At 34.6% G+C, this 24826-nt stretch overlaps 2 protein-coding genes across 3 annotated transcripts; one reads left to right on the plus strand and one right to left on the minus strand.

Moving 5' to 3' along the window:
* The first annotated feature begins 1659 nt into the window (after window positions 1-1659).
* Window positions 1660-13764, plus strand: LOC107948418 (protein TONSOKU). Of its 2 annotated transcripts, XM_016882957.2 has the most exons (20): window positions 1666-2046; window positions 2628-3425; window positions 4728-4904; window positions 5287-5378; window positions 6620-6718; window positions 6910-7385; window positions 7475-7518; window positions 7601-7861; window positions 8181-8328; window positions 9073-9189; window positions 9720-9820; window positions 9965-10085; window positions 10283-10395; window positions 11375-11486; window positions 11707-11811; window positions 11893-11959; window positions 12074-12194; window positions 12302-12475; window positions 12828-12945; window positions 13027-13764. In XM_016882957.2, the coding sequence occupies exons 1-20, from the start codon at window positions 1771-1773 to the stop codon at window positions 13548-13550; spliced, it is 4044 nt and encodes a 1347-aa protein (XP_016738446.2). In that variant the 5' UTR covers window positions 1666-1770; the 3' UTR covers window positions 13551-13764. The 2 variants fall into 2 exon arrangements, with proteins under 2 accessions (XP_016738447.2, XP_016738446.2); XM_016882958.2 differs by lacking the exon at window positions 13027-13764 and having other exon boundaries at window positions 1660-2046; window positions 12764-12945.
* Window positions 13765-17139: 3375 nt separating this feature from the next.
* On the minus strand, window positions 17140-18168 carry LOC107947827 (uncharacterized). Its single transcript, XM_016882343.1, has 3 exons — window positions 17916-18168; window positions 17413-17513; window positions 17140-17259 (listed from the first exon to the last, which is right to left on the minus strand). Exons 1-3 carry the CDS (start codon window positions 18166-18168, stop codon window positions 17140-17142), a joined length of 474 nt encoding a protein of 157 aa, XP_016737832.1.
* Window positions 18169-24826: the final 6658 nt, after the last annotated feature.

Genomic DNA, 24826 nt, shown 5'->3' on the forward strand with positions numbered 1-24826 from the left:
TGGATGGACAAGTTCTGGGAAAAACTCAATTATGGTGTGTAGCGGAGATAGGTAAGACTGTTTTTACAAAATGTGCATTAACATGATCATGTATAGTATAAGTGTGAAATATTAAGTTCTATGAAACTAGTATGATTATTGCTATTATATAATGTAAATGTTTATATGTATGTGATTGTTTTTATGTTAATCTCACACTGAGCTTTATAGCTTACCCCCCTTTAATTTTCTGATTTTACAAATAACCCGAGGTTAGGATTCGATGACGACATTTGGAGGAGTTTCTTGGAACTCTTTTTCAATTAAAGTAATTAAATTTTATTTTGATATTTTGGGCTTGTAATAAGTTTGAATATGGACTGTGGTATGGGACTTTATTTTGGAGAATTTTCATTTTGATTTGCATAAATTGCTTGCATGACATTAAGTTTTTAAAACTATATAAATTAGTATTTGATAAGATTTCACTTGAAACTCGATTTTTAAAATAGAATCTGTCAATAACACATTTTTTCGCTGCATTTCTGAAAATGAGTTTTTAATAAAATTAGAATTAATTTTCAAAATTATTAATGTTTACAAATGAGTTTTCTAAAAGACATTTGATTTATGAAGTTAATATGTTTTTATTTCCGAAATAATGACGAGTAACTAAGTTCTCCAATTTTGAATAAAAAGACAAATGATGTAGAAGTATGATCGAAAATTTGAAATAGTTTTGAATAAATGATTGAATGTTTACAATTGAGATATTATTTATTTCGATTCTTGAAATTTGCACGGGTTTTATGAAATTAAAATCAATACTTTATTTCAATTGTTTTGAATTGATAAACCAATATTTTTAAAATATTTTTATAAACTTCCAAAAGTTTATTTCGACTATTTTCATGGACAAATGGTTTTTGAAATGAAATTGAAAATAAAGTTGAACATTCAATTTTACTAGTTTTGAACGAACTGCACATGGTTTAAAAAAAATACGTTTGAAGTCAAGAAAGATTTTCCTGGGCCATTCGGTGGCCAATGTAGCTTTCCGAAGTCGGCCATAACAATTAGGCCGGGTATGGGGTGTTACATGTGGTACAAGAATAGTTGAGAAGATCGTTTGGTTAAAAGCCGAAAAACATTAAACATTCGCTTATCCAAAAGCATAAGTACGATTTTTAAAATTTTAATTTTCCGCTGTGCAAAAAACCGTTTTCAAACAAGATTTTTTTCCAACTTCTATTCTAGATAGAAAGAAAACAAAAATAAAATAAAATAAGGATTTTACCACTATGGGTCATTTTATAAATAGTAAAAAATTTAAATTAATGTTAAATAAGTTTTTGAGAAATTATTTACTGACGTGTAAAATTATATATACAAGTGACGGAATAGTCAATAATACGTGGCAATCCAGTCAACTTTGTGTTTGGATTTTAACGGAAGAGTGATCAAAACAAGAATAAATATTAACGGTAGTGCTAACATTGATAAGAAAAATTAGAGTTACCAAAATAAAAATACAATAACTTTAAACTGATTATCTGAATAATTTACCCTAAAAAAGAGTGAATAGCAAACGAAGTCCTGTCCAAAATCTGGATTGAGATTTGGGTCTGGCCCAGATCCAAGTTTTGGCGGGAGATCTAATTTTTGGCACCTGGAATTATTTGAAAAAAGAGGGCATTTCCCCCTCCAAAAAAAAAAAAAACCCTTTCCTTGGCTTCAGACATATGACTAACATTTGCAGTTTCCAGACGAAGATCGCCAATCGCATCTGAGATGGCTCGCAGCGAGGAATTACAGATAAGCACGGCGAAGCGTGCGTACAGGAATGCCAAAGAGGAAGGGAATAGGCAGGAAGAGGCGAGATGGGCAAATGTAATTGGAGATATTCTCAAGAATAGAGGAGAGTATGTGGAGGCGCTCAAGTGGTTTCGAATTGATTACGATGTTTCGAACAAGTATTTGCCTGAAAAACAGTTGCTTCCCACTTGCCAGTCTCTTGGCGAAGTCTATCTCAGGTTGGAACAGTACAAGGACGCCTTGATTTATCAGGTAATATCTTTTTCTTTCTCTCCTTTTTGTGGCTGATGGTGTTGCGGTCATTTGAACTTTTAGGGTTGTTGATTGGTCAGTTTAGAAGAGAGGTATCTTTTATTTTCTAAATTTAAATGAGGTTTGGAGAGGTATGTGACGCGCTGGTATGTGAAAGATCATTGCGGGTGGGGCAAAGTTCTTACTGATATTCAAGTTTTGGAATATGAATTAGACTGCGATCTACTTGGGTGGAGAGAGAATGCAGAAAACATGAAGGAAAATGCGGGATTTAGTTGGTGATATTGAATCTTCATTGTTTTAAGGCAAAAGGTTGGTCATATTGAATCTAGTCACGTTATCTTCTGCAGATGGAAAGCTCTTAGACATAAAAAAGGTTGCTATTCAGTTTAGTTCTCTATGGGTGTTCCAATAGTTAGAACTGAGACTAACTTGGATGTACTAGGTTCAAATTTTGAGAATTGGAAGAGTTTTGCCTCCCACTTTGTAGTCCAAAACCCAGTCTGTCTCATAGGCACCACAAACTAAAACTCAGTTTGGTGTGTTCCTTATTAATAAGTAATTATTATTTTTTATTGCAGAAAAAGCATTTGGACCTTGCTAAGGATGCCAATGATCTTGTTGAGCAGCAAAGAGCCAGCACACAACTTGGGCGTACCTATCATGAAATGTTTCTAAAATCTGAAGATGACCATTACTCGGTGCAGAATGCCAAAAAGTATTTCAAGTCTGCCATGAAACTTGCCCAGACTCTCAAGGAGAACCCCCCTAATAATAAGTCTTCTTTTCTCAAAGAGTATATTGATGCACACAATAATATAGGAATGCTTGAAGTTGACCTTGATAACTTGGATGAAGCACTGAAATTTCTCGCTAAAGGTCTGGCGATATGTGATGAAGAGGAAGTCGTTGAGGATGATGATGGGCGTAGTAGGCTTCATCACAATCTAGGAAATGTCTATATGGAATTGAGGAGGTGGGCCAAAGCACGTGAACATACTGAAAAAGACATAATGATTTGTAAGAGAATTGGACACCGCCAAGGAGAGGCAAAAGGGTACATTAATCTTGGTGAGTTGCATTACAGGGTTCAAAGGTATGATGAGGCAATACTTTGCTACCAGAAGGCACTTGATTTGGCAAAATCCATGGAAGATGAGGATGCTTTAGTAGCACAAATTGATCAAAATATTAAGACTGTAAAGGAAGCTATAAATGTAATGAATGATTTGAAAAAAGAAGAGCAAAATCTCAAGAAGCTGAAAAGAAACATGGTTATTGCAAAAGGAACACCACAGGAGCGCAAGTTTCTTCTGCTCCAGAATTCATGTCTTGATTGTCTTATTGAGAAATCAGCTATGATCTTTGCATGGTTGAAGGTTAGTACCTGTTGTACATGAATTTTCCTTGCTGTTGATCCTTTTCAAGCATAATTGAATATTATTGCAGAAGACAGTTTGAGGTAGCATCTAATTATTTATCATTATTATTTAAATCTCCCTGAAACCTGTGCATTGGAAATGATTGCACCAAATTTTTGTTATGCATTATGCTATCAAAAAGGTTTAAAATTAAATGATCTGCCATTGCTTTTCTCTTCGTTTTTTTGGCTCAAAAAGTTATCCCTCAGCTTGCTGCTTTGTCTAACTGAATGTGGAAATGGGTTTTCCAGAATTCAATTGTTCCTATTCCGATGTTCCTTCTTCTAGTTGAATGGAATAAATTGCATTGATGGGATTTTTTAATTTTTCTGTTGCATCTTTTTCCGTTTTTGTTATTTTTATGCTGTAAAGGGTAAAGGGTAAAGTGTTTGTTTACACATAATATAGCTAAATAAAATTCATAGTCCTTTCAAATAGATATTCTGGATACTTAATGAAATTAGATGGCAGCTCATTTATTATTTTGGTAAATTACCTTCTGTTATACCAAGGAATTTTTGTCTTGGATATGCGAAAGATTATTGTATACTTTTAGAAAAATATTGGTGTATGCATAGAAAGTGAATAAAGCAGGAGAAAAGTTAATTCAGGGATGTTGAAGAATACATGTGATCCAGTAGCATTAGACTCAAACTATTTTCAGTGGATAATAGAAACATAGAAAAGTAGGAGTGAGACAATTTACCTAGGCTGTCCAAAGTGAGTCTCTGTAAAAAGTAAAATTTCAGTAAGGAAACCGGGAAACTACTGAATCATGAATTTCTGTGGCTACTGGTGCTGATATCCCAAAGCTACTGTCCAGTAAGGAAGACAAAGTTGCTTGACTTCTTGAAAGAAGACCACATAAATTAGGCTAGAGGAGAACCTAAGCCAGAAGATGACTAAGTTAACTTGTGTAGGTATATAAGGCTTCTTAATGGGCTTCCACAGTGTAAGTAAACCACTTAGTTTCTTAGGCTTAGCCTGCATCAGAGCTTATTATTCTAGTGTTGAGAGTTTTCACCTTGAGATTCTCATTTTCAGAGTGTGATACTTTCATGTGCGCTTCTAGCAGCACTTTCTAAAAAATATATATATTTGTAATATCTTAGCAGGATGTAAAACATGCAACTACCGGTCTGTCTATTGCCTTTGAATTTTAAAGCAGGCAACAACTGCCAATGTCTTCTTGCATGTTCTGCCAATATCTTTTTGCATATTCAACGTAGTTGTGCTTATGTTTTGAAAATTTATGTTTAGCATCGTGAATTCGCAAAAAGGAAGAAGCGTATAGCAAGTGAGCTTTGTGATAAGGAAAAGCTAAGTGATGCATTTTTAGTTGTTGGAGAATCATACCAGAAGCTCAGGGACTTCAGCAAAGCCATTAAATGGTACACAAAGAGTTGGGAAGGATACAAGTCAATCAAAAATCTGGAGGTGTGCCTGATTTTATGATCTGCTAATATGACTCATCTTTTATTGTTTTACAGAAGTATAATTAAACAGGAAGCAAATATTATTTTATATATTTTATTTGTACATCATCTTGATAGTCCAAGTCAATCAGAAATCTGGAGGTGAGCTTGATATTAGTTTCACGATCTGTTTATATGTTTCTCATTTTTTATTATTTTACCAAAGTAAAATTAAACTGAAAGTAGCAATTATTTTATATTTTTATTTGTAAATCACCTTGATAATCCAAGTACAAAATGTAGTGTTGGTCCTGCTTTAGGGAAGGGTTTTGTAGTCTATTCCTTGTTCATGAATGTCTTTTGCGATTGGAGGAGTATAGATTGTTGAATGTTATAATTTTCAGGGTCAAGCATTGGCAAAAATTAATATAGGTCATGTTTTGGATTGCAATGGTGACTGGACTGGAGCACTTGAGGCATTTAAAGAGGGCTACAGGTCATTTTTCTTTTCTTTAGTCTTTTAGGTACCCTTTTGGTAAGTTTTCAATTGTCTGTTTACTATTTTCATTTCCTAAATTGTGGAATCAGCCAAAAATTATTTTGTGCAAAATACTTTGAAATGGCTAAAGTTTCTGACATGAATCATGTTTTTCTTATTTCCTACTATTTGGGAAACAAATGGAAATGAATCCTTCGGTGAAGTCTGCCCTTTGAGCTATCTTGAATACACATTAGAAGTGTTCTTCCGCCAGCCCTTTTAATTATGGATTATATGATAAAACTGACAATGTGCTGTATGATAGGCAATCTAAGTATTTATAGAATAATAACTAATCAATTATGAGCACGATATAGAATACATTTTTTTGCTCAGGAATAGGTTAATATTATTAAAATTAAAGAGGCAGAAACACTGCCATATCGATTACAATCTCAAAATAGACTGTATAATCCCAGCATGGAACAATGTCATAAACAAGCAAACAATCAGCAATCCCCTCAATACAAAAGGAAATCATATCTTAACAAGGAACAGCTACATTGGCACCAAATTTGCAATCACTTCAGACTTGGAGTCACTGGCTTCCATCAAGATTCAACTTATTGATATTTTCAAACACAGCTAACACATTGTAATAGCTTCATAAACTCTATAACATTGGTCAAGATGTCCTGCCATTACCTGTTCTATATGAATCTAAGCACCTTCGTTTATATTACATCAATTGTCCCATGACTCTCCTCGCAAAATTGTTGTTTCAATTGACTTCTAGAATTGCATATGCTTTGTGCTAGATGATATAGATGAACAAGGTTTAATTACTACCATTGTCATGATACTTCATAAAAGAAGATTTAACCTGATTTTTAGGACACAATAGAACTGTTAATTTCGAGGCTGCAAGAGTGACCTTTGCATTTCTGAGCGCTATCTTTCATGTTGGGAAGTTATTAAAAAATTGTAAATTTTATTAGTGCAACCAAAGGATGCAATCATTGTTCCTTTGCTGTTATTGGATGCTTTGGTTTTTACTTTTAGGTGTTGATTGTTGAAGATATGACTAAAATGTATTCCAAATCAATGTGTACCACTTAGGCAAATTGCAAGTCTTTGGAAACAAAATTTCTGATCATGTTCTCATAGGCCATTTTTAATTTTTTAAAATCAGCCTTGTTAACTCCTACTTGCTTTTTAAGTTTGAAAGTTTAATTTTGATCTGTTATCTCATACCGCAGGATTGCTGTTGAAGCTAAACTTCCTTCCATTCAGCTTTCTGCACTAGAGAATATGCACTATAGCCACATGATAAGATTTGACAATGTTGAAGAGGCCAGGTAAATTTGTTTACATGAGCCCTGATAAGGTAGCTGCTTGCTTTTAACTTTTATGACATGCTAAAATATAAATTGAAGTTTCTAAAGTTCTAAAGATAACTTGTTGACCTTCAAGTTTTTGAGGGTTTAATATATGTGATATTGCCAACATTGGACTTTTTATTATTGCTGATGAAAACCGATTTTATTAGGAGGTTGCAGCTTGAAATTGACAAACTGAAGCAGTCAAAAGTGGAGGAGCTTGATGAAAAACATATCGCAACAGATTGCTGCTCTGAAACAGACACAGAAGGAGATGATCATTGTTCAGATGACATGTCTAGTGCATGCTTGGAGGTTTTGCGTAAATCCGGTTCTAATGGATCAGTGCCTTTAGCAGCTAGTGGAGAGTCAAATGATGATTTACCTCTAATATCACTTATCCGACCCAGCAAAAAATCACCCAAAGATAAAACAACTGACACAGCAAATAACAATATTTCTAAGGAGCCAGATGAAACTTCTCCAAAAAGTTTGTCTAAATCAACAAGTAATCAGCAAACAGTTGTTGGACGTAAACGTGTCCGTCTAGTCCTTTCAGATGATGAAGGTGATGTGCCTCATGAAGTAGAATGCTCAGCAAGAAGACTGCATAAACGCCCAGTGGATTTTGCTGCTTCAGATGAATGTTAGTTGGAGTATTTTAGATATGATTTTTTCTGGGTTCCTGTTAAAAGTTTAAGTAGTAACTTAGATGTAGCTTTTACCTGACTGCAGTTACAAGGAAAATCAGTCCAGCCAGTTCTGATGATAAATTGCAGGTATACAAGCAATAGTAGTCCCAAAGAATATTGTTAACCTCGTCAAGTTGGCGTACCGTTGCTTAATCCTTTTGGTTTGCAGGATACCTCACCAGTTGCCTCCAGAAGTCCCAGCAGGCCGTGCAATCTTATCAATATTGAAGAAAGCACTTGTTCATATAAATCTGTGGGCAACAGAACTGTTTCAAATGGGAAAAATACCAGATCTCTGAGCAATGCTGAAGTTGTTATTGGTTCTGATTATGCTGATAGCGCTTCAAAATGTGACATCAATGCTTCTGAAAACTTATTGCATAGATATAATTCTCCTCTCAAATTGCAAGCTACTGATAATGAGGTTGATGTGAGTATTTCTTTCTTATGTATAGCTTAATTTGGTCTGTTATTGATTTATTGTTGTTGTATTTGGTTTGATTATTCTCTGTGAAATCTTTGGCTAATTCTTTAACTTCTCCTTAGACTAGAGCTCCAACAATAGGTGTGGAAAATTGAAACGCAATGCTATAATGTAAAATTGGTTCTTAAGAACCTATAATTGTTCATGTGCGTTGTTGTGAAGCATAGACAGTCTTAATGGTCTTATGCATTTTTGTGATGTTGCTATAATTTTGAGTTCTGTTGTTTGCTTAGTCTGCTAATTTATGCTGTTGTGCTAATTGCAGGGCTGCATGGAATTCAAAATTGATGACAACAAGATAAATGTGGCAGTGAGCTCATTTATGGCTGCTGATAAGATAAGCATTGAACCTTTGAAGGTTGAACTAGCTTGTTTATACTATTTGCAGCTTCCTGTAGAGAAGAGATCAAAGGGTAGGGTCTTATTGTTAAAATTTTCCACTTTCTTATTTCATCAATTCTGGGTGGGTGAGCACTGTAGTTTGCTAGAAAGTATTAGTTATCTAGATTCACAAAGCAACTTGTTACAATTGAATTGAGAGTATACTGAAGCATTGTAGCAATCCTTATGCTTCTGTAGCAACTGAAATTAGGAAAAGATATCATAGTGTTTCAAGAATCAAGATATTGACCAAACCACCGGATTTGAAAATCTAGTAAAATATTTTGTCCCAAATAATTCTTTATTTGAAGTAAAGAGGCAGTACTCTTCAGAGATTATGGCTTGTATGATATGATTGTTGCTGCTTGCCTGTGAAATGTAATAGAACCAGCTTTGATGCTCAGAGTCAAAGCTTCCAAATGGTCCCAATGAGGAATTGTATAACTCTTCTTAGTAATGAAAATCGTGGGTCAAAAATGGTTATATCTTATATGGTTGGAGATAAGGACACTGAAATAGTACATGCACTTATTGCTTGTCATCAGGAATTGCTTTGGGTATCGGTTCTTTAACAAAAATGCATGTCTGTCTCTGTATGTATATGAAATGAAGATAGCTTTTCCAGTGGGAGCTGATAAGTTCTTCAGGTTGCTACCTACTGTTATTTTTTTTTCTTCACTCATCATTGGTTATAATAACTGCGTTTTTACTCTTCTTATTCAATAATCTTTTTTTTTTCCAGATTACCAACTGTTTTGTGAATGGTGTCTTATTAGGTCTGTTGCCTATCATCCAAAACATGGAATGTGGTGGAAGACCTCTAGAATCCATTGAAAATCTTGATTCACTTAGGAATCATCTGATGAACGTTTCGGTTGATGTGCTGATCAATGGTATGTGTAACAATTGGTTTCTGTTGTCTGAAGCAAGGATATCATCTTGTCTTTTCTAGTAGTCCCTGCAGACTTGGGTTCTGTTGCATGTATTTCGGTGCTTCTGTGTTAAAACTAATTATTGCAGTTTTGAAGTCTGTTTCTTTCTTTTTCGTGTCATGTTGCTAAGACTAAATCCTTGTGGAGTAGTTTCAATCAAGTCGTCTGAACAGGATTTTAGCTTTATAGCATGGCAAAGTACCCCTTAGATGTTTAATCCTGTTTTTGATGCTCTATCAAATGGTTAATCTTGTGGATGGTTCTCTGAGATGTTTCAGAATAAAGATCAATAAGTGAAAATATGAATCTTAATGTTTTACAGTCTACACATGTTTAGGATGAATGATACTGTGGACTTCTTGACCATTTTCAAACAGAAATAGTTACCAACTTTTTCCGTGCATGATATTTTCAGTATTGCAATCTCAGTATAACTTTTTCCTCATTGAACTTCTTTGTAAGTGAGATCTAAATCATATTAATCTTCACAGGGTGGATCCAAAAGCGCTTGATGAAGCTGTATATCGACAGCTGCAAAGAACTATGTGAGACACCGAATATGAAGTTGCTTAAAAAATTGTATGTTTCAGAGGTAAGACTGAAGATTTAACAGCGTTTGCTGGTGATTCTATAATTTATAGTCTTTAAATATTCTACAAATGATGCAGGGTAGCCTGTTATATTACCAGTTAGAGCCTAAATGGTTTTCTTCTATTTTCTACTCTTTGTTTACCAGGTAGAGGATGAAGTCAATGTGTCTGAATGTGAACTGCAAGATATATCAGTAATTCCATTGTTGAATGCCTTGCATACACACAAAGGGGTTGCACTGCTAGATCTTTCTCATAACTTGTTAGGTGATAATATCTCATTCTACTCCATCTTCCCAATAGTGTGGATGCTTTGATCAGACGATACTGTTTGCTCATCCTTTATTTTGATATACTTATAGACAGAAGGAGTTTGATTATTTCAGCTTGTAGCTTTTCTTGAAAGTGAATAATCCTGCATTCCTTTTATTAAACTAGTGGTCCATTTGGTGATTGTTTTCCAGGAAATGGAACAATGGAGAAACTGCAACGGTTTTTTTCATCATCAGGGCAAAAATATGGTGATTTGACTTTGGACTTGCATTGCAATAGATTTGGTCCAACTGCTCTATTCCAGGTAGGTAGCCTATGCTATAACCATCTTTTCTCAGCAATTGAGAGCTTCATATTTTCTTATTTGTTCCACTCTTTTTTGAAAAGAAACAGCATCCATTTTTTTTTAACTTATAGCCTTTTCTGTTTATATTGGAGTTCATACATTGGGATAATGTCATAAATACCCTAGAGGCTTTAATACGGTTTACTAGAGACGATGATGTGAGTGTGCATATAACAAATTAGATGATGACATGAGGTATTGATTTTTAAAATATAATTAAAAATTTATAAATATTAATATCCGAAAAAAATAAGAAGAGAAATATTTTAAAAATTACAAAAAAATTCTTTTAAAATTTAAAGAATAAAATATTTAATTAAAAATTTTAAATATATTTCTTTAAAGAAATAATATTTAAAGAAAATATAAGAAAGGAACATTAAAATATGAAATTAAAAATATTTAAAAAATTATTATTATTTATTATTTCCTTTCTTTCTTCCTTTCTCTTCCCTCCCACCCTAATCTGTCCTTCATCTTAGCTATTTGAGGCTGAATTTGGATTGGCAGACTGGTTTCAGCCAGAAACAGGGAGAGAACGAAAGGGAAAAGAAAATGGAAAAAAAAATAGCAAAAATTATAGTGCTAACATTCAAGTATGGCGTTTGCAGTCAAACTGCACATGTCACTCCCATCATAGGAAAGAAAAGCTATGTCATTTAAAATTTTAACAGTGGCAGTTACGGGTCCCAAATTAATGAACAAAATAAAAGTACCAAATAGACATTTTAAAAATAAATATACTATATTGGAAAATTGATAAATCTGGAAGCCATTTGTGACGTTATCCTATATATTTGAACACACCCTTTAATTTTCCTTCTTCCAACGTTGAAGCATGGAAGTCAACTAGTTATTTTTCTCACTTCTTAAATGTTGCAAGAATACTTAGATTTTTCAGAGAAATAGACTTCTAATTCTTTAAGTTATTCATTAGATTTGTGAGTGTCCTGTGCTCTTCACACGACTTGAAGTGCTTAATATCTCTGGTAATCGTCTCACTGATGCATGTGGATCATATCTTTCAACCATCCTTGAAAAGTGCAGAGGTAAATTGCATTCATTATCGTTCATACGATTTGAAATATTACATTTAGTAAATAGCTTATCAGTAGCTTTTCCTTATAACAATAGTGTTATACATCAAATAATTGTAGCAAGGCTTCCCGGATTGACTCTGTCTATTGTAAGATAAAGAATATGCTTTGTATTATTTGAACATGAATTATTTTGCTCGAGTATATCAGCTGATGCCTCTTTTATCTTTAGCCCTGTATAGCTTGAACATAGAGCGGTGTTCCATTACTTCTAGAACAATTCAAAAGGTTGCTGATGCACTGGATACTGAATCTGTACTATCACAACTTTTTATTGGTATGCTTATCAAATCAGTGAATAGTTCCATTTAGTCTTTTTTGTTTATTGAAAGCTCTCTAATCATCACTATTGTGGCAGGTCATAACAACCCTATTTCTGGGAATGCTATCAGTAGTTTATTGGGCAAACTTGCTATTTTGAAGAGGTTTACAATAAACAGATCTTTTTTCTCGTCTTTCTTGAAGTAGTTTTAATAAATGGAGAAGCACCTAAGCCTCAAGCTAGCTGACATTGAAGTTCTTTTCTTTTTTCTTTTCAGATTTTCAGAATTTAGTCTAAACGGCTTAAAACTAAGCAAGACCGTCGTTGATGGCATTTGCCACCTAGCTAAAACCTCATGTTTGTCACGACTGATGCTAGAGGGCACCGCTATAGGAACTGTAAGCAATTTTCATGTTACCATGTTTTTTATGTTAATATCAGTTTGTTTAGTGTACAGGTTAAGTTTCTTCCTCTGATTGTGATTGGTTTCTGATGCCATTTATAGGATGGAGCACTAAGATTGACTCGCTCATTGTTCAGCTCGACTCAGGAGCCTTTGAAACTTGATCTGTCTTTTTGTGGAGTAGCATCTACATACATTTATGAACTTAACACTAATGCTATTTTCATTTCTGGCATTCTTGAGCTGCATCTAGGAGGAAACCCCATTATGCAAGAGGTTTGTCTTATATCAGATTACAACAATTTTATTGTATACAAGTACAGCAGAGAATGGTTTAAATTTTATAGATGTGTGAACCACAGATCTTGGGCTTTTGACTCAGGTGCACTGAAATCTGTGATAGGTCTATAGTATATTGACCATTTTTCTTTAATTTAGACTACTTACTGGAAATCTGTAGCTTTTCTGTGTACCTCTTTTGGTTTTACCTTAAATTTTGAAGATTGAACATGAAAGAGCCATCCATTGCAGACCAGTCTTGACTATAAATTATTTCTTTTTCAGCTTTGAAATCCTGAATATGAATTTAAAATTACTGTGTGGAATTTGATGGGAGCTATGAAAACAGGGTGGCAATGCATTATCATCACTGCTTTTGAATCCTCAGTGTTGTCTAAAAGTTCTGAACCTGAAGAAGTGTCAACTGGGGATGGCTGGGATTCTTCAAATAGTTCATGCATTAGCAGGTTATATTACCAATTCCAGTATGATTTTTTATGTTTTTATCAAAATCCAATTTCTAATTGCTATTTTGGTTTTATTCTCAGAGAATGAATCTCTGGAAGAGCTCAATCTTGCTAATAATGCTGATACGGATAAGCGGTTGGGTATACTATATTGTAAACCGGCAAACAGTTCAGAATCCTCACAGCCAAACCACATTGTATCTGAACCATCTCTTAATCCATGTTCATCAAAGGAATTTGATGAACTTGACCCCAACTACAATAAGCTTGAAGTTGCTGATAGTGAAGATGATGAGGTTAGGGTAGAAACAGCTGCATCTGGATTCAATGACAGCTCTGCAAGCTCATGTCAAAGAAGAAACTCAACTTTGGAGTGCCAGTTCATTCAAGAGCTTTCCATTGCCATTGGATTAGCAAAACAGTTGCAGGTGTTAGATCTTAGCAATAATGGGTTATCAGTTCAAGCTTCAGAAGCTTTATATAATGCTTGGTCGTCAGGTTCAAGGGCTGGTTTATCTTGGCGGCACATCAAGGATCAGATAGTCCATTTGTCTGTGGAAGGAAATAAGTGTTGCAGACTCAAATCCTGCTGCAAAAAGGATTGAATGTCTTCTGCTGGAATTTCTTCAAATCTTTAAGCATTTTAGCATCAGTAACTATGCAGCATGACTTCTCCGTTGGTTCTGGTAAGTTGCATGTGCATATCACATTTATAGTAACTGCGCATCATTGTAGCAATGCATTTGTATGACTTCTTAGGACACGTTTGGTTCGCTGTAATAGAATAGAGGTGTAATAGAATAGAGGCGTAATAGGTAATCTTTTTGTTTGGTTGAATGGAATGGAATAAAGGCGTAATAGTATTCTTGTGTTTGGTTGAATGTGATTAGAGGTGTTCATGGGCCGGGCGGCCCGCCCAAAATATGGGAGGGTTCTGGTAAAAATATAGGCCCGAAATATGGGTTTGGGCAAAAAAATGAGGCCCGTTTAAAAAACGGGATGGGCCTCAGGCACGACTTTTTTGGCTCGGGCCCGACCCGAATATATAATAAAAATATATTTTTATATTTTTTAAATTTTAAATTTTTTAAAAATATTTTTAAAATACTTTTTTTAAATTTTTTTAAAAAGTTGGTGTTTATTTTTAAAAAATGGGCCGGGTCGGGTCGGGCTCGGGCCGGGTTGGGCTTGGGCCCAGTATGCAGGCCAAAATTTTTTTACGGGTTCGGCCCAAACCCGGCTTGGCCCGGCCCATGAACACCTCTAAATGGGATGATGTTGTAATAACATATAAAAAAAACTAAAATGATTAGAATACTCTTAGTAGAATTTTTTTTAGGTAGATGATTATTGTTATTGTTATTAAATTTTAATAAGATTATTAATATAAATAATAAATAATTTAATCATATTTTAACATAATTATTATTAAATATATAATTTAATAAAATTCTTAATATTAAATATTTTTATATGAATTTACTAAAATCATAATATATAATACTATAAAATATAATTTAAAATAATTATTATTAAATATAATTTAATAAAAATATATAATTCCCCATACATTATTTGTAGATACAAGATATGAAACGAATTAATTGTTTGACTAATCAAGGGACTGATTTTGTTTAGCTATAAAATACATCAATATATATATTTATGTAATGAGAGTTTTTCATTTACATCCGAGTAAAGTTATTTTAATTTTATATTTCAACTAACTTAATATTTTATCTCCTATATTCTTTTTGGAATATTAATTTTATATCAATCTTATACCATTCTTCTATATCATTTTGATTAAATTTAAGCTTAAATCTTATAAAAATAACATGTTTTAATAATAAAATAAAACAAACTTATTTTATTAAATTCCATAAGTTCAACTTAGTAAACTGTGCTTCTTTTAAAACGAAAAAGGAAAGCAAGCTATGATATAATTTGGTAAATTAAAATTAGTTAATATCCAAACTTTACAATTTAATCATTTGTGTCTTATACTTTAAGCAAATACTCTCTCCATTGAAGGTGTAGTAGATCACTTTATGCAAGACAACAAATCAAAAAGCAATTATATAAAGTACAAAATAGAAATCTCTAAGCTTCAAATTTGGAACTTTTTCATGCGGTGGGTTGGGATCAAGGATGCACAAAACCAAACCAAAAACTTAACAATGCATCTCGTAATTTTTGTTATGACTTTTAAATGATAATAAGTAATGATAATAAGTTACGATATGAATTATGTGGTCCTAATCCAAATTCTGAACTAAAACAACTCAATGAATAATCATGAGGCTCACTAATTAAAAGGTAAATCATACATGAAGATTTGACCATTAATCGACATGTGGTAAGTATTTAAAATAGTTTATGTTTTTTCGTTTTTAACTATTAATAATAAAAAATAATTTCATATATCATCCATGATGCATGTTGATCACAACAATTCAACTTTTCTTTTTCCCATTTCAATTGTTGAAAACTCTATCATTCACGTTTGTTGTCCTTCAATTTCAATAGCAGCGAACTGCTTCAAATGGCAATCGAGTGCCAGGGCAAAAGGCAGAACCTCAGCCAGATGCAGCATCACGTCCAGCTACTTCACGGCCAACATCAACGCCTCGACATAAGTAATACAACAGGACATTCTCTTACAAAATGCTGACTTGTGGCAATCCATTAATACTGCATCAGATTAAACAAATATGCCTATGCTTAGTTGCTGCATTTGGTTTTTGCTAATAATGAATAGGAAGCAAAAGACAAATAGCAATAACACCAAGCCTAACTTAACTCACAAAAAAAAATAAGTTTATTATTAACTATTGACATAAACTTAGCAGAAATTAACATAACTCGCGGTATGAACTTAAAGAACAGTAAAGCTAAGTCATTTATTTCTTTAAGTAGACCTTTCAGAAATTAAACATAGATTACTTGTTGCTTCACGGAAATCAATAAAAAAAAGAAAATGGGAAGGGGGAACTGATTATCATCAGAAGTTACTTTTGGGCAGGTTCACCGGCTTCATGTAGATGGGAAAATATTTGTGGTTGCAAAGTATTGCATGAATTACATTTGGACGTAGCCATCTAGACTTGGCTTCTTCCATCATAGTTTGAACATCCAAAGCTGTCCTCCAAACAGAAAGATGATAAAAACTAAAATTAGCAAAAGAGAAACATACGCTTAACTATGGTATAAAACATGACATTAATAAATTATTAGAAAAAAATTAACAGCACATGAAGCTCAAAGTAACTTAATGCAATAGTTTATAAAATTTTTGTTCATCTGAATTTGTTTTCAAAGGAAATAACCACTTCTCCAACTTTCAAAAATCAAAAACTCATAAAGAACTTCAATTATTCAAGATATTAAGCCAAATCACTTACCATACAAAAGTTAAACTAAAAAGCAGTAAACAGAGTGACATTAAAGTGAACTTGAAACAACCAACACTGACTCATAAAACAGATTCTTAAGCCTTAGCAACAGCCTTCTAGTGACAGTTACATGCAATCGCAAGCAATTGGCTTTGAGAAATGAAGTAGACTAGGGTCATTTCTCATTTACAAACATTATGGACAAACATTGCAAGTATTGACAGGTTTTCTATCCACACTTTATTTCATCAAAAACTAAATGGGGGCTAATAGCTATATTACTCAGACTAGGGTTGAGTGCAGCATACGGGTGTTTTGAATCTTCTCTAGCTTCTTTCATATATTTCAAGGATCACTGTCAGGTCATATCCCCATAGTGATGTCTATATATACGCTAGACACAGGTACTTCAAGAATGAAAAGTTGGAGCATCATAGGCTAAAGTTCAGGTTCTTCTGAAAGTGCATACATAAAGCCAAATTGATTAGGAAACTACTTTGGAGGAAGATTGGAAGTAAGTTGCTCAAGTCAAGCCTGGGAAGCGGATCTCTAGATTCAATTTTGTAACACATGCAAGTTTACCAACTCTACCACTCATTTCACTACACAAAAGACACCCTGAAAATATTGCATTCAATCATTTCACAAGAAAATAGATTGATAATCTAAACATCCATCAGTATTGCAGATGATAAGCTAGAATTGGCAGAGATTTACAGGTCCACAATAGAAAGTAAAGAAATCTAGTATAATAGAACCAGAAAGCCTCACATAGAAAAGAACATAAATGATATTAAAATCAAGAAAAACCTGGAAGGAGTTTGTCCCAGCTAAGCATGTCCTTTAGAATTTCCTCGCACTCCTTTGTGTCTTTAGGATATCCATGCTGAACAGCTTCCTTAATCATTTCATCCCACTTCTAATCATCCATGTTAAAGTACTCATCCTTGATCATTCTCTTCACGACTATATCCCTGGCACTAAAGAAATTTTCGATCTCTTCATTAGTCGAGTACAAATTATCAAAATTTGACTCGAACTCTTCATCATCCACATCGTCTCATGGTTGCACCTCCAATTCATCCATCAATTCATCATCGGATTCCTCATGCTTCCCAGCCAACTTTCTCCGCAAAATGGCCTCAAGAACTGAAGGGAGTGCCTCTTCATCCCCTTCAAAGTATTTCTTGATTCAGGTTTTTAGCTCTGGCACCAAAGAACTAACAAAGTTAAACAACATAACAAAAAAACAAACTATCACTTACTTTTCTCATTATCCAAATAAAACCATATATATATACATATATCATGATTTAGTTTCCCTTCCTTTCTCAACAACCAAACAAATAATTTCCAAATAAAAAAAAGTAATTCTAGCAAAGAAGAAGCACAGATTAAATCCTCATACCCATTTTAAGACTTTTTACCAGACTAACATGAACATAACAAACCAATCAAATAAAAATCAAACTTTTTCATTCATCTTGACTTTCCTTTCTCATCATCTGAACAAAAGCACAATAAACAAATTTCCAAAAAGAAACCCAAATCCAATATTTTTTAACCCATTTTTACCTTTATTACTCACATCCTCAACGGACAAAGCTACATCCTTGACATGGGCTTCAGCTACTGAAGCAGATTCTATAACAGGGTCAGGCTTCTTTTCAACGGGAGAATCCGATTCGGATGAGTAGAACCTGAGTCGAGACCGAGTTGAAGCGGCGAGTGGGTTGAACGAGTGAACTGGGTTTTGGTTGGTTTTGGTATAAGAGTGAAGAATATTGCGAGTAGTGAGTGAAATGCCTCTGAACAAAACCCTTTTCATGGCTTCCAAACAAAATGGTTAGTATCCAAGTGTTTTCCCGTTCTTTGGTTTTCAAAGTTTTTTTTATTTCATTTGGGGGCAAAGATGTTGGGAGGGAGAGGTTGCTTTCGGGTTTGGAGAGTAAAACAAGGCCGATTTCATGGGAGGGTAAAATAGGGCAGATGAAATCGGGAGAACCAAAATGGAAGCAAAACTGAGCTTTCCTTCGGTAATAGAAAGCAGCAGATTTTAGGAATAGGGGCGTAATGTAATAAGCCCGTAATAAGGCATTACACCCAACCAAACGACGAAATAGGTGGGGCCCACGAAATAGGGCTGTAATGGCATACCCATTACACCCAACCAAACGTGGTGTTAGGTGTTAGCCATGTCCAACGATAATTTTCCATGATTTGCTGTAAATTTTTTTTTAGACTCAACTAATTGTAAGTGTATAGTTATTTGATAGCAAATACATAAAAAATCCATGGAAATTATAAGTACTACGGATTAATATGTAGGTTCCAATAATTTATGCCATCTGAGAAACCAAAATGGTAAGTTTGCATTATGCAGATTCTATCCTTTATATTTCATACGGTCCGTTTCTTTGGGTTGATTTATAATCTTTTTACTCCAAACAGCCAAAGTGAAACATGCTCAGGCTTAAACTAAGTTTATATCATGTGAAGGTCCAACGCCATTTATATCGTTTCTAAAACCTATTGGTTGGGTTTGATGTTACTAGCCTAGTAAAAAGTATATATATAAAATGCTAAATAAAGTCATGTATTTTTTTTATCTTTTTCTGAAAAATAAGATTTCAATTTGCAATACTGAAAATTTGAGCTTATCTTCGTAATTAACTTTATGAATGAATCGTTTAAATTATCATTTTATGCTTCCAGAGAATTATAATTTATTTAGATATTTTCTTTAACCATTTTTAAAACTATAAAAGTATTTATTATGTTGAATTTTAGGTTTTCTTATTTGCTTATTGAGATTAATGTTTTGTTTTTTTAAAAAAAAAAATTTGAGCTTGAGATACATGTACTTATAAATTTATTATTAATTATTGAATTAAATGTTATGATAAAATACACGCACAGAATAGGATTGTAAGTCTATTCAAGTCGCGGAGTTGATTTAGGGTTTTAGAGGATCGAAAATAAACTTAGATTTCGACACAACGTGTAGAAGTCCTAAGAAATCTTAGAAACAAGTTAAATCCACAACTTCTTCAAATGGCTCTAATTGTCCCTCTAAGAAAGAAAATGCAAGAAAAAGTTTAAAATAATCCTCATAAATTGAAAAGATTGTTAAAACTTAACAAAAAAAAACTCAAGAAATTCTTAAAAAGAAAACTCTTAGACAATTTATTTTATTAACTCAGTGAATAATGAATGAATTGGTTGTTTTGTGTACAATGAAGAGGCCTTTATATAGGCTAGTTAAGTACATATAAATAAAACTTTTAAGTATACTGAAATTCTAGTTAATCTAAACAACAAGTATTTTTAAACTAAACTTTTATTGTTGACATAAAACTCCTAAATAACTTAGAGTACTTAAAATTATCCAAATTTTGGAATAAATAAAATAATAATAAAACTTAATAAATATGATATTGGGCTCATATATAATAAAAATTAAGCCTGAAACTCGAACCCAATATGATTTAAACTCAAATAAAAACCTTGAAACTCGTAATTTTTGTAATAATCCCGTCCAAAAATTATGCTCACACAGTCTTCATTAAAATGATCATAACTTGAGTTCCTAAACTTGAAATCGAGTGATTTAAAGTGCATTGCAAAGCTAAGAGACAAATCTTCGATCAATATGAAGACATATTGACCAAGAAATGTTACATCTCGAATCTGGCAAATTCAGATTTAAGGCGTAGAGTTGTAAAGTTATCTATTTGGAGTAGTGTACTTCTGGAAAATTGGATTGTGGAGTATATTAACTACCGTAGAGGTGAATAAAGGTTTTAAGTTATTCTCATTTTAAGAGAAAGGTATATTAAGTGAAGTATAAGCCGATTGAGTTACTGCCATATGCATAGTGCGACCAGTTTGTCTAAGTATTGTGTTGTTGGGTGTTTGTAAAATGATTTGGTTAGGAGCCAATTGGATTAACTGGTCAAATATCTAATATACAGAATTTTCATTTATGTTGTGACAGCCCAAAATTGACCCTAGTCGGGAAGTGGTTTCGGGACCGCTAAACCGAGTCACCGAAATGTTCGAATGTGATATTTATTGTCTAGAATATGTAATTATGAATGTGTGAAAATTTCAAGCTTCGATTTAGTCGATTGCATGTGAGTTTTAGTAAATAGGACTTATGTGAGAAAATTTTGAAATGTGATAGGTCAAAGCATAAGGACCTATTAGTGCATGTTGAAAAAGGGGGGACTTGCATGTCAATTTCCCCCCTCTATTAGTAGTGGCCGGCCATGACAAGTATGGTAGACCAAGTGTGATGGGCAAGACATGTCATAGACATGTTGTGTTGGTGCATCATGGGTGGAAACAATAAAATAATGAGCATGGTAATTAAATAATGAAAGGGAGGAGTGATGAAAAAAAAAAGAATGGTCTCATCCATGCCCCCCCAATTGCCGTGAGTAAAAGAAAAGAAAAGAAAAATTTTGTTCATCCTTTTTCATCTTCTTTTGGCCGAAAATTCTAAGGAAGGAGGAAGGAGTTCTTGCTTCATGTTTGGTTTGGAAGAGGATTAGGAGGAGGTTTGGCCATACTTGTATCTAGATCAAGGTATGTTTGAGGTTGTGCCATGAGATTCATGCATGTTTTTTAGTTGCTAGCTTGAGTTCTAATTAGCCCATGGTTCAAATCTTTGCTATGTCATGGGGATGATATTTCGGCCTAGGTGGATTTTGTGTTAATGCCATTGCATGCTAAATATGAAGCTTGTTAATGATGCATGTGATGGTGGATCGATGATTCTTGAATCTTCTTTTTAGCATTTTTGAGTGAGCACATATGTGCATTGGTTGCTAGATGGAGAAGAATCGGCTAGCAAGTTGTGTGCTAAGGCCGAATATAATTTTTGTATATTAATGAGTAATGCATGTGTTAAATTGATGGAAAGGGAGAGGATGCTTTACTAGTGTATATATGTGTGTATTAGCCAAGTTTTGAACTTGAAACAAAATGGTGTTTAGTCAATACAAGTGACCATACTTGTAGAATGTATTAAGTGTTGCAATCGGCCGCAACATAGACATGCATATTCGGCCATAGGAAGGAGATTGGTGTTGCATGTATTCAGTTAGAGGCAAGCATATTGATGCTTTTGTCTTGGCTTAGAAAATTCGGCCAAGGGGGAAAATTAGCTAAAATGTTGAGTTTGATTCATGATTCCGTACATATGTGACTTTAATGTCTAATGTATAAATATGGGCTAAGTGCCTTGTGTTCCTCTTTTCGATGCTCAAATGATTAAATCAATTTATTTGTTTAATTAAGCTCAAGAGCAAAGGGGAACTAAATCCGATAAAGGGAAGGAAAAAGTGGTCGAATAGCTATCGGAATCGTTCGACAACATCCGAGGTAAGTTCTTGAGTAAAAGAGCTTAAATTATGATTTGATTAGATCATGTTTTAAGCAAATCAAAATCATGCTCTTTGTGTGTGGCTATTGAGCCGAAATTGCAAGAATGATAAGTGTCTTGTGTTTGAGTTTTGCTAACGAAAACGAAATACGAATGTGCCATGATTTATTGTTAAATGTGCATGGTTATTTGAATGATGTCCGGGCTAAGTCCCGAAGGCTTTGTGCTAAGTGACCATATCCGGACTAAGATCCGAAGGCATTTGTGCGAGATACTAATTCCGGGCTAAGCCCGAAGGCATTTGTGCGAGATACTAAATCCGGGTTAAGTCCCGAAGGCATTTGTGCGAGTTACTATAACCGGGCTATGTCCCGAAGGCATTTGAACGAGTAGCTATATCCGGTTAAATTCCGAAGGTACGTGATTTGGGAATGAATGATCTTGCTGTAAAAATTTCAGTTAATACGCTTGAAACATCCCAACATTGAGGTATGTTTCGTATGTGCTTTGAATTAGTTGAGCCCTTACAAATAAGTATTCGCTCAGTTGATAAATGAGCTACCGGCCTTTGGCTAAGTTGATCTTTGTGTATGAATAAAAGGGTTGGTAATGTGAAGTAAGTATGATATTGAAAAATTGTGCATATGAAATTATCCGTTTAGCTACATGAATGCTATACTTTTGTTGTGCTGGAATCCCTTGCTCAAAACTTACTAAGCATAAATTGCTTACTCCGTCTCCTTGATTCTCTGTTTTATAGATTTTGGTTCTCCAGCTATCGGACTCGGGATTTTGAAGTCGAAGTCGCCCACACTATCAAAGCCCCCCCCTTTTGGTACAATTTTGGTTGAACTTCGAAATGGCATGTATAGGACTACCCTTTTTGTTGGGGGTCATGGACCCTTTGGACTTGTATAATTTTGGATAGCCATGCGAAAATGGCTTATATATGTTTGAGTATAATGTTATAATCATTTGGTATGGATATGGTTATTGAGAGGTGTGGATATGCTTAACAAGGATTGGCCATGGGAATGGTTAATCACTATCATAATTTGTGCTATTTATGATAAAAGGGCTAGTTGAATCATGGAAACTATGAAATAGGTAAAGTCTACCTTAAAGGCAGATGCTGACAGCAGCAGTGATGTAGATTTGGAATATCACTAAAAATAGTAGGAAGGGAATTAAATAGTGAATAAATTATATAAACGAACCTTGATGAATATATTTTCATAGGAAAGTAACGAAATGATCATATGGACAGTATGTTAAGAGATATTCAGGTTCTCGTAAGACAGGGCCAGAACGGTTTCTGGATTCCCTGTTTCGACTTTGGAAATTCATTATAAATTAACAGGAGATAATTAGGAGTCATGCCATATATGTATAGATTACTCTTTGAGTCTAGTTTCTATAGAAACAAACGACATCAGTATTGAAGCCCTGTAAAGGAAGATATCTAAGTCGGAATGCGCAAAGGTCAGTGTAGTTGATCCCCGTAACATGGGAGAATTTGACTAATAAACTGTACTAATTGGCCCAACCAAAAATTCTAGAAAAAAATATGTAGATGGGCATATGAGTCTAGTTTCAGGGAAAATTTACAGAACTGGATTCCGAGTTTCGGAACTCAAGATATGATTTTTAAAGCGACTAGTACGCAGATTGGCAGTGTCTGGGAAATTTTTTTTAAAGTCTGTTAACACCTCGTGTTCGACTCCGGTGACGGTCTCGGGTTCGGGGTGTTACAATTTGATTGGTATCAGAGCTACGGTTTAGTCGATTCTAGGACTACCGTAATGCGTTGGGTCTAGCTATACATGCCATTTTATGTGATTATTTGATAGTGTGGTGATTTCTGACAATTGTAAATGTGTTTATTTATAGTAATGGATCCCGATCCCGACCGAGCGGTAGCTGATGATCTTGAGAGTGTAGCGCCTGCTCCCGCACAAGGGACAGCGCCGGCGGACTCTCAACCTAATGCTAGTAACCCGAATGATGAAGCTAGACAAGCTTTCTATAGCGTGATGAATGATTGGTTCAACCAATACATTCGAACTAATACGGCTGTTCCACAACCTCCATTCCCGACTAACACCACTCCCGCACCTACAATACCTCCGGAAACTGACCAAATAAGGTCAAATAAGCCCCCAGTTGACAGAATCCGAAAACATGGGGCTACTGAATTTAAAGCTACGGATAGCGACGATGCCGAGCAAGCTGAATTTTGGTTGGACAACACTATCCGGGTACTCGATGAGCTATCTTGTACACCCGATGAATGCCTAAAGTGTACTATCTCCTTGCTACGCGATTCTGCCTACTATTGGTGGAGTACTCTGACTTCTGTTGTGCCCCGAGAGCAAGTAACTTGGGAGTTTTTCCAAACTGAGTTTCGGAAAAAGTATATCAGTCAGAGATTTGTTGATCAAAAATGGAAGGAATTTCTTGAGCTTAAGCAAGGTTCTATGTCAGTTACTGATTACGAGCGAAAATTTGTTAGACTTAGTAGGTATGCTCGGGAATGTGTTTCGTCCGAGGCTATCATGTGTAAACGCTTCGAGGATGGGCTGAATGAAGATATAAAAATGTTCGTGGGCATTCTTGAAATACGAGAGTTCGTAGTACTTGTCGAGCGAGCTTGTAAAGCCGAAGAGCTTAGAAAAGAAAAACAAAAAGTTGATGTGGGAACTGGAGAGTTTCGTAAAAGATCCCCGGGAAAGTCTCTTCAACAGGCATCGAAGAAATTTCGAGATGATGTGGGCCGGTCTAGAGGCACTTCGGGCCTTTTTAGACGAGATCGTGATCGACCCCCTATGGGTACACAAGGCACTTCGGTCGCCAGTGTTGGGAATGAACGTCGAGACAGAACGAAATGTCGATATTGCGGTAAATGGCATTCGGGGAGTTGTAGATTCCCTGACCACTCCTGTTACAAGTGCGGATCAGTTGACCACTTCATTAAAGATTGCCCGAGGTTGTCTGAACAGAATGTAAATCAGAGTGGGAAACCGGGTGCTACCACTGCTCGAGGTAGACCATCTGGAAATACGGGCAATGCTAGTGGTGGTCAGAGAGGATCTAGAGA

The sequence above is a fragment of the Gossypium hirsutum genome, chromosome D11 (genome assembly GCF_007990345.1).
Source record: "Gossypium hirsutum isolate 1008001.06 chromosome D11, Gossypium_hirsutum_v2.1, whole genome shotgun sequence".
Classification (NCBI taxonomy): domain Eukaryota; kingdom Viridiplantae; phylum Streptophyta; class Magnoliopsida; order Malvales; family Malvaceae; genus Gossypium; species Gossypium hirsutum.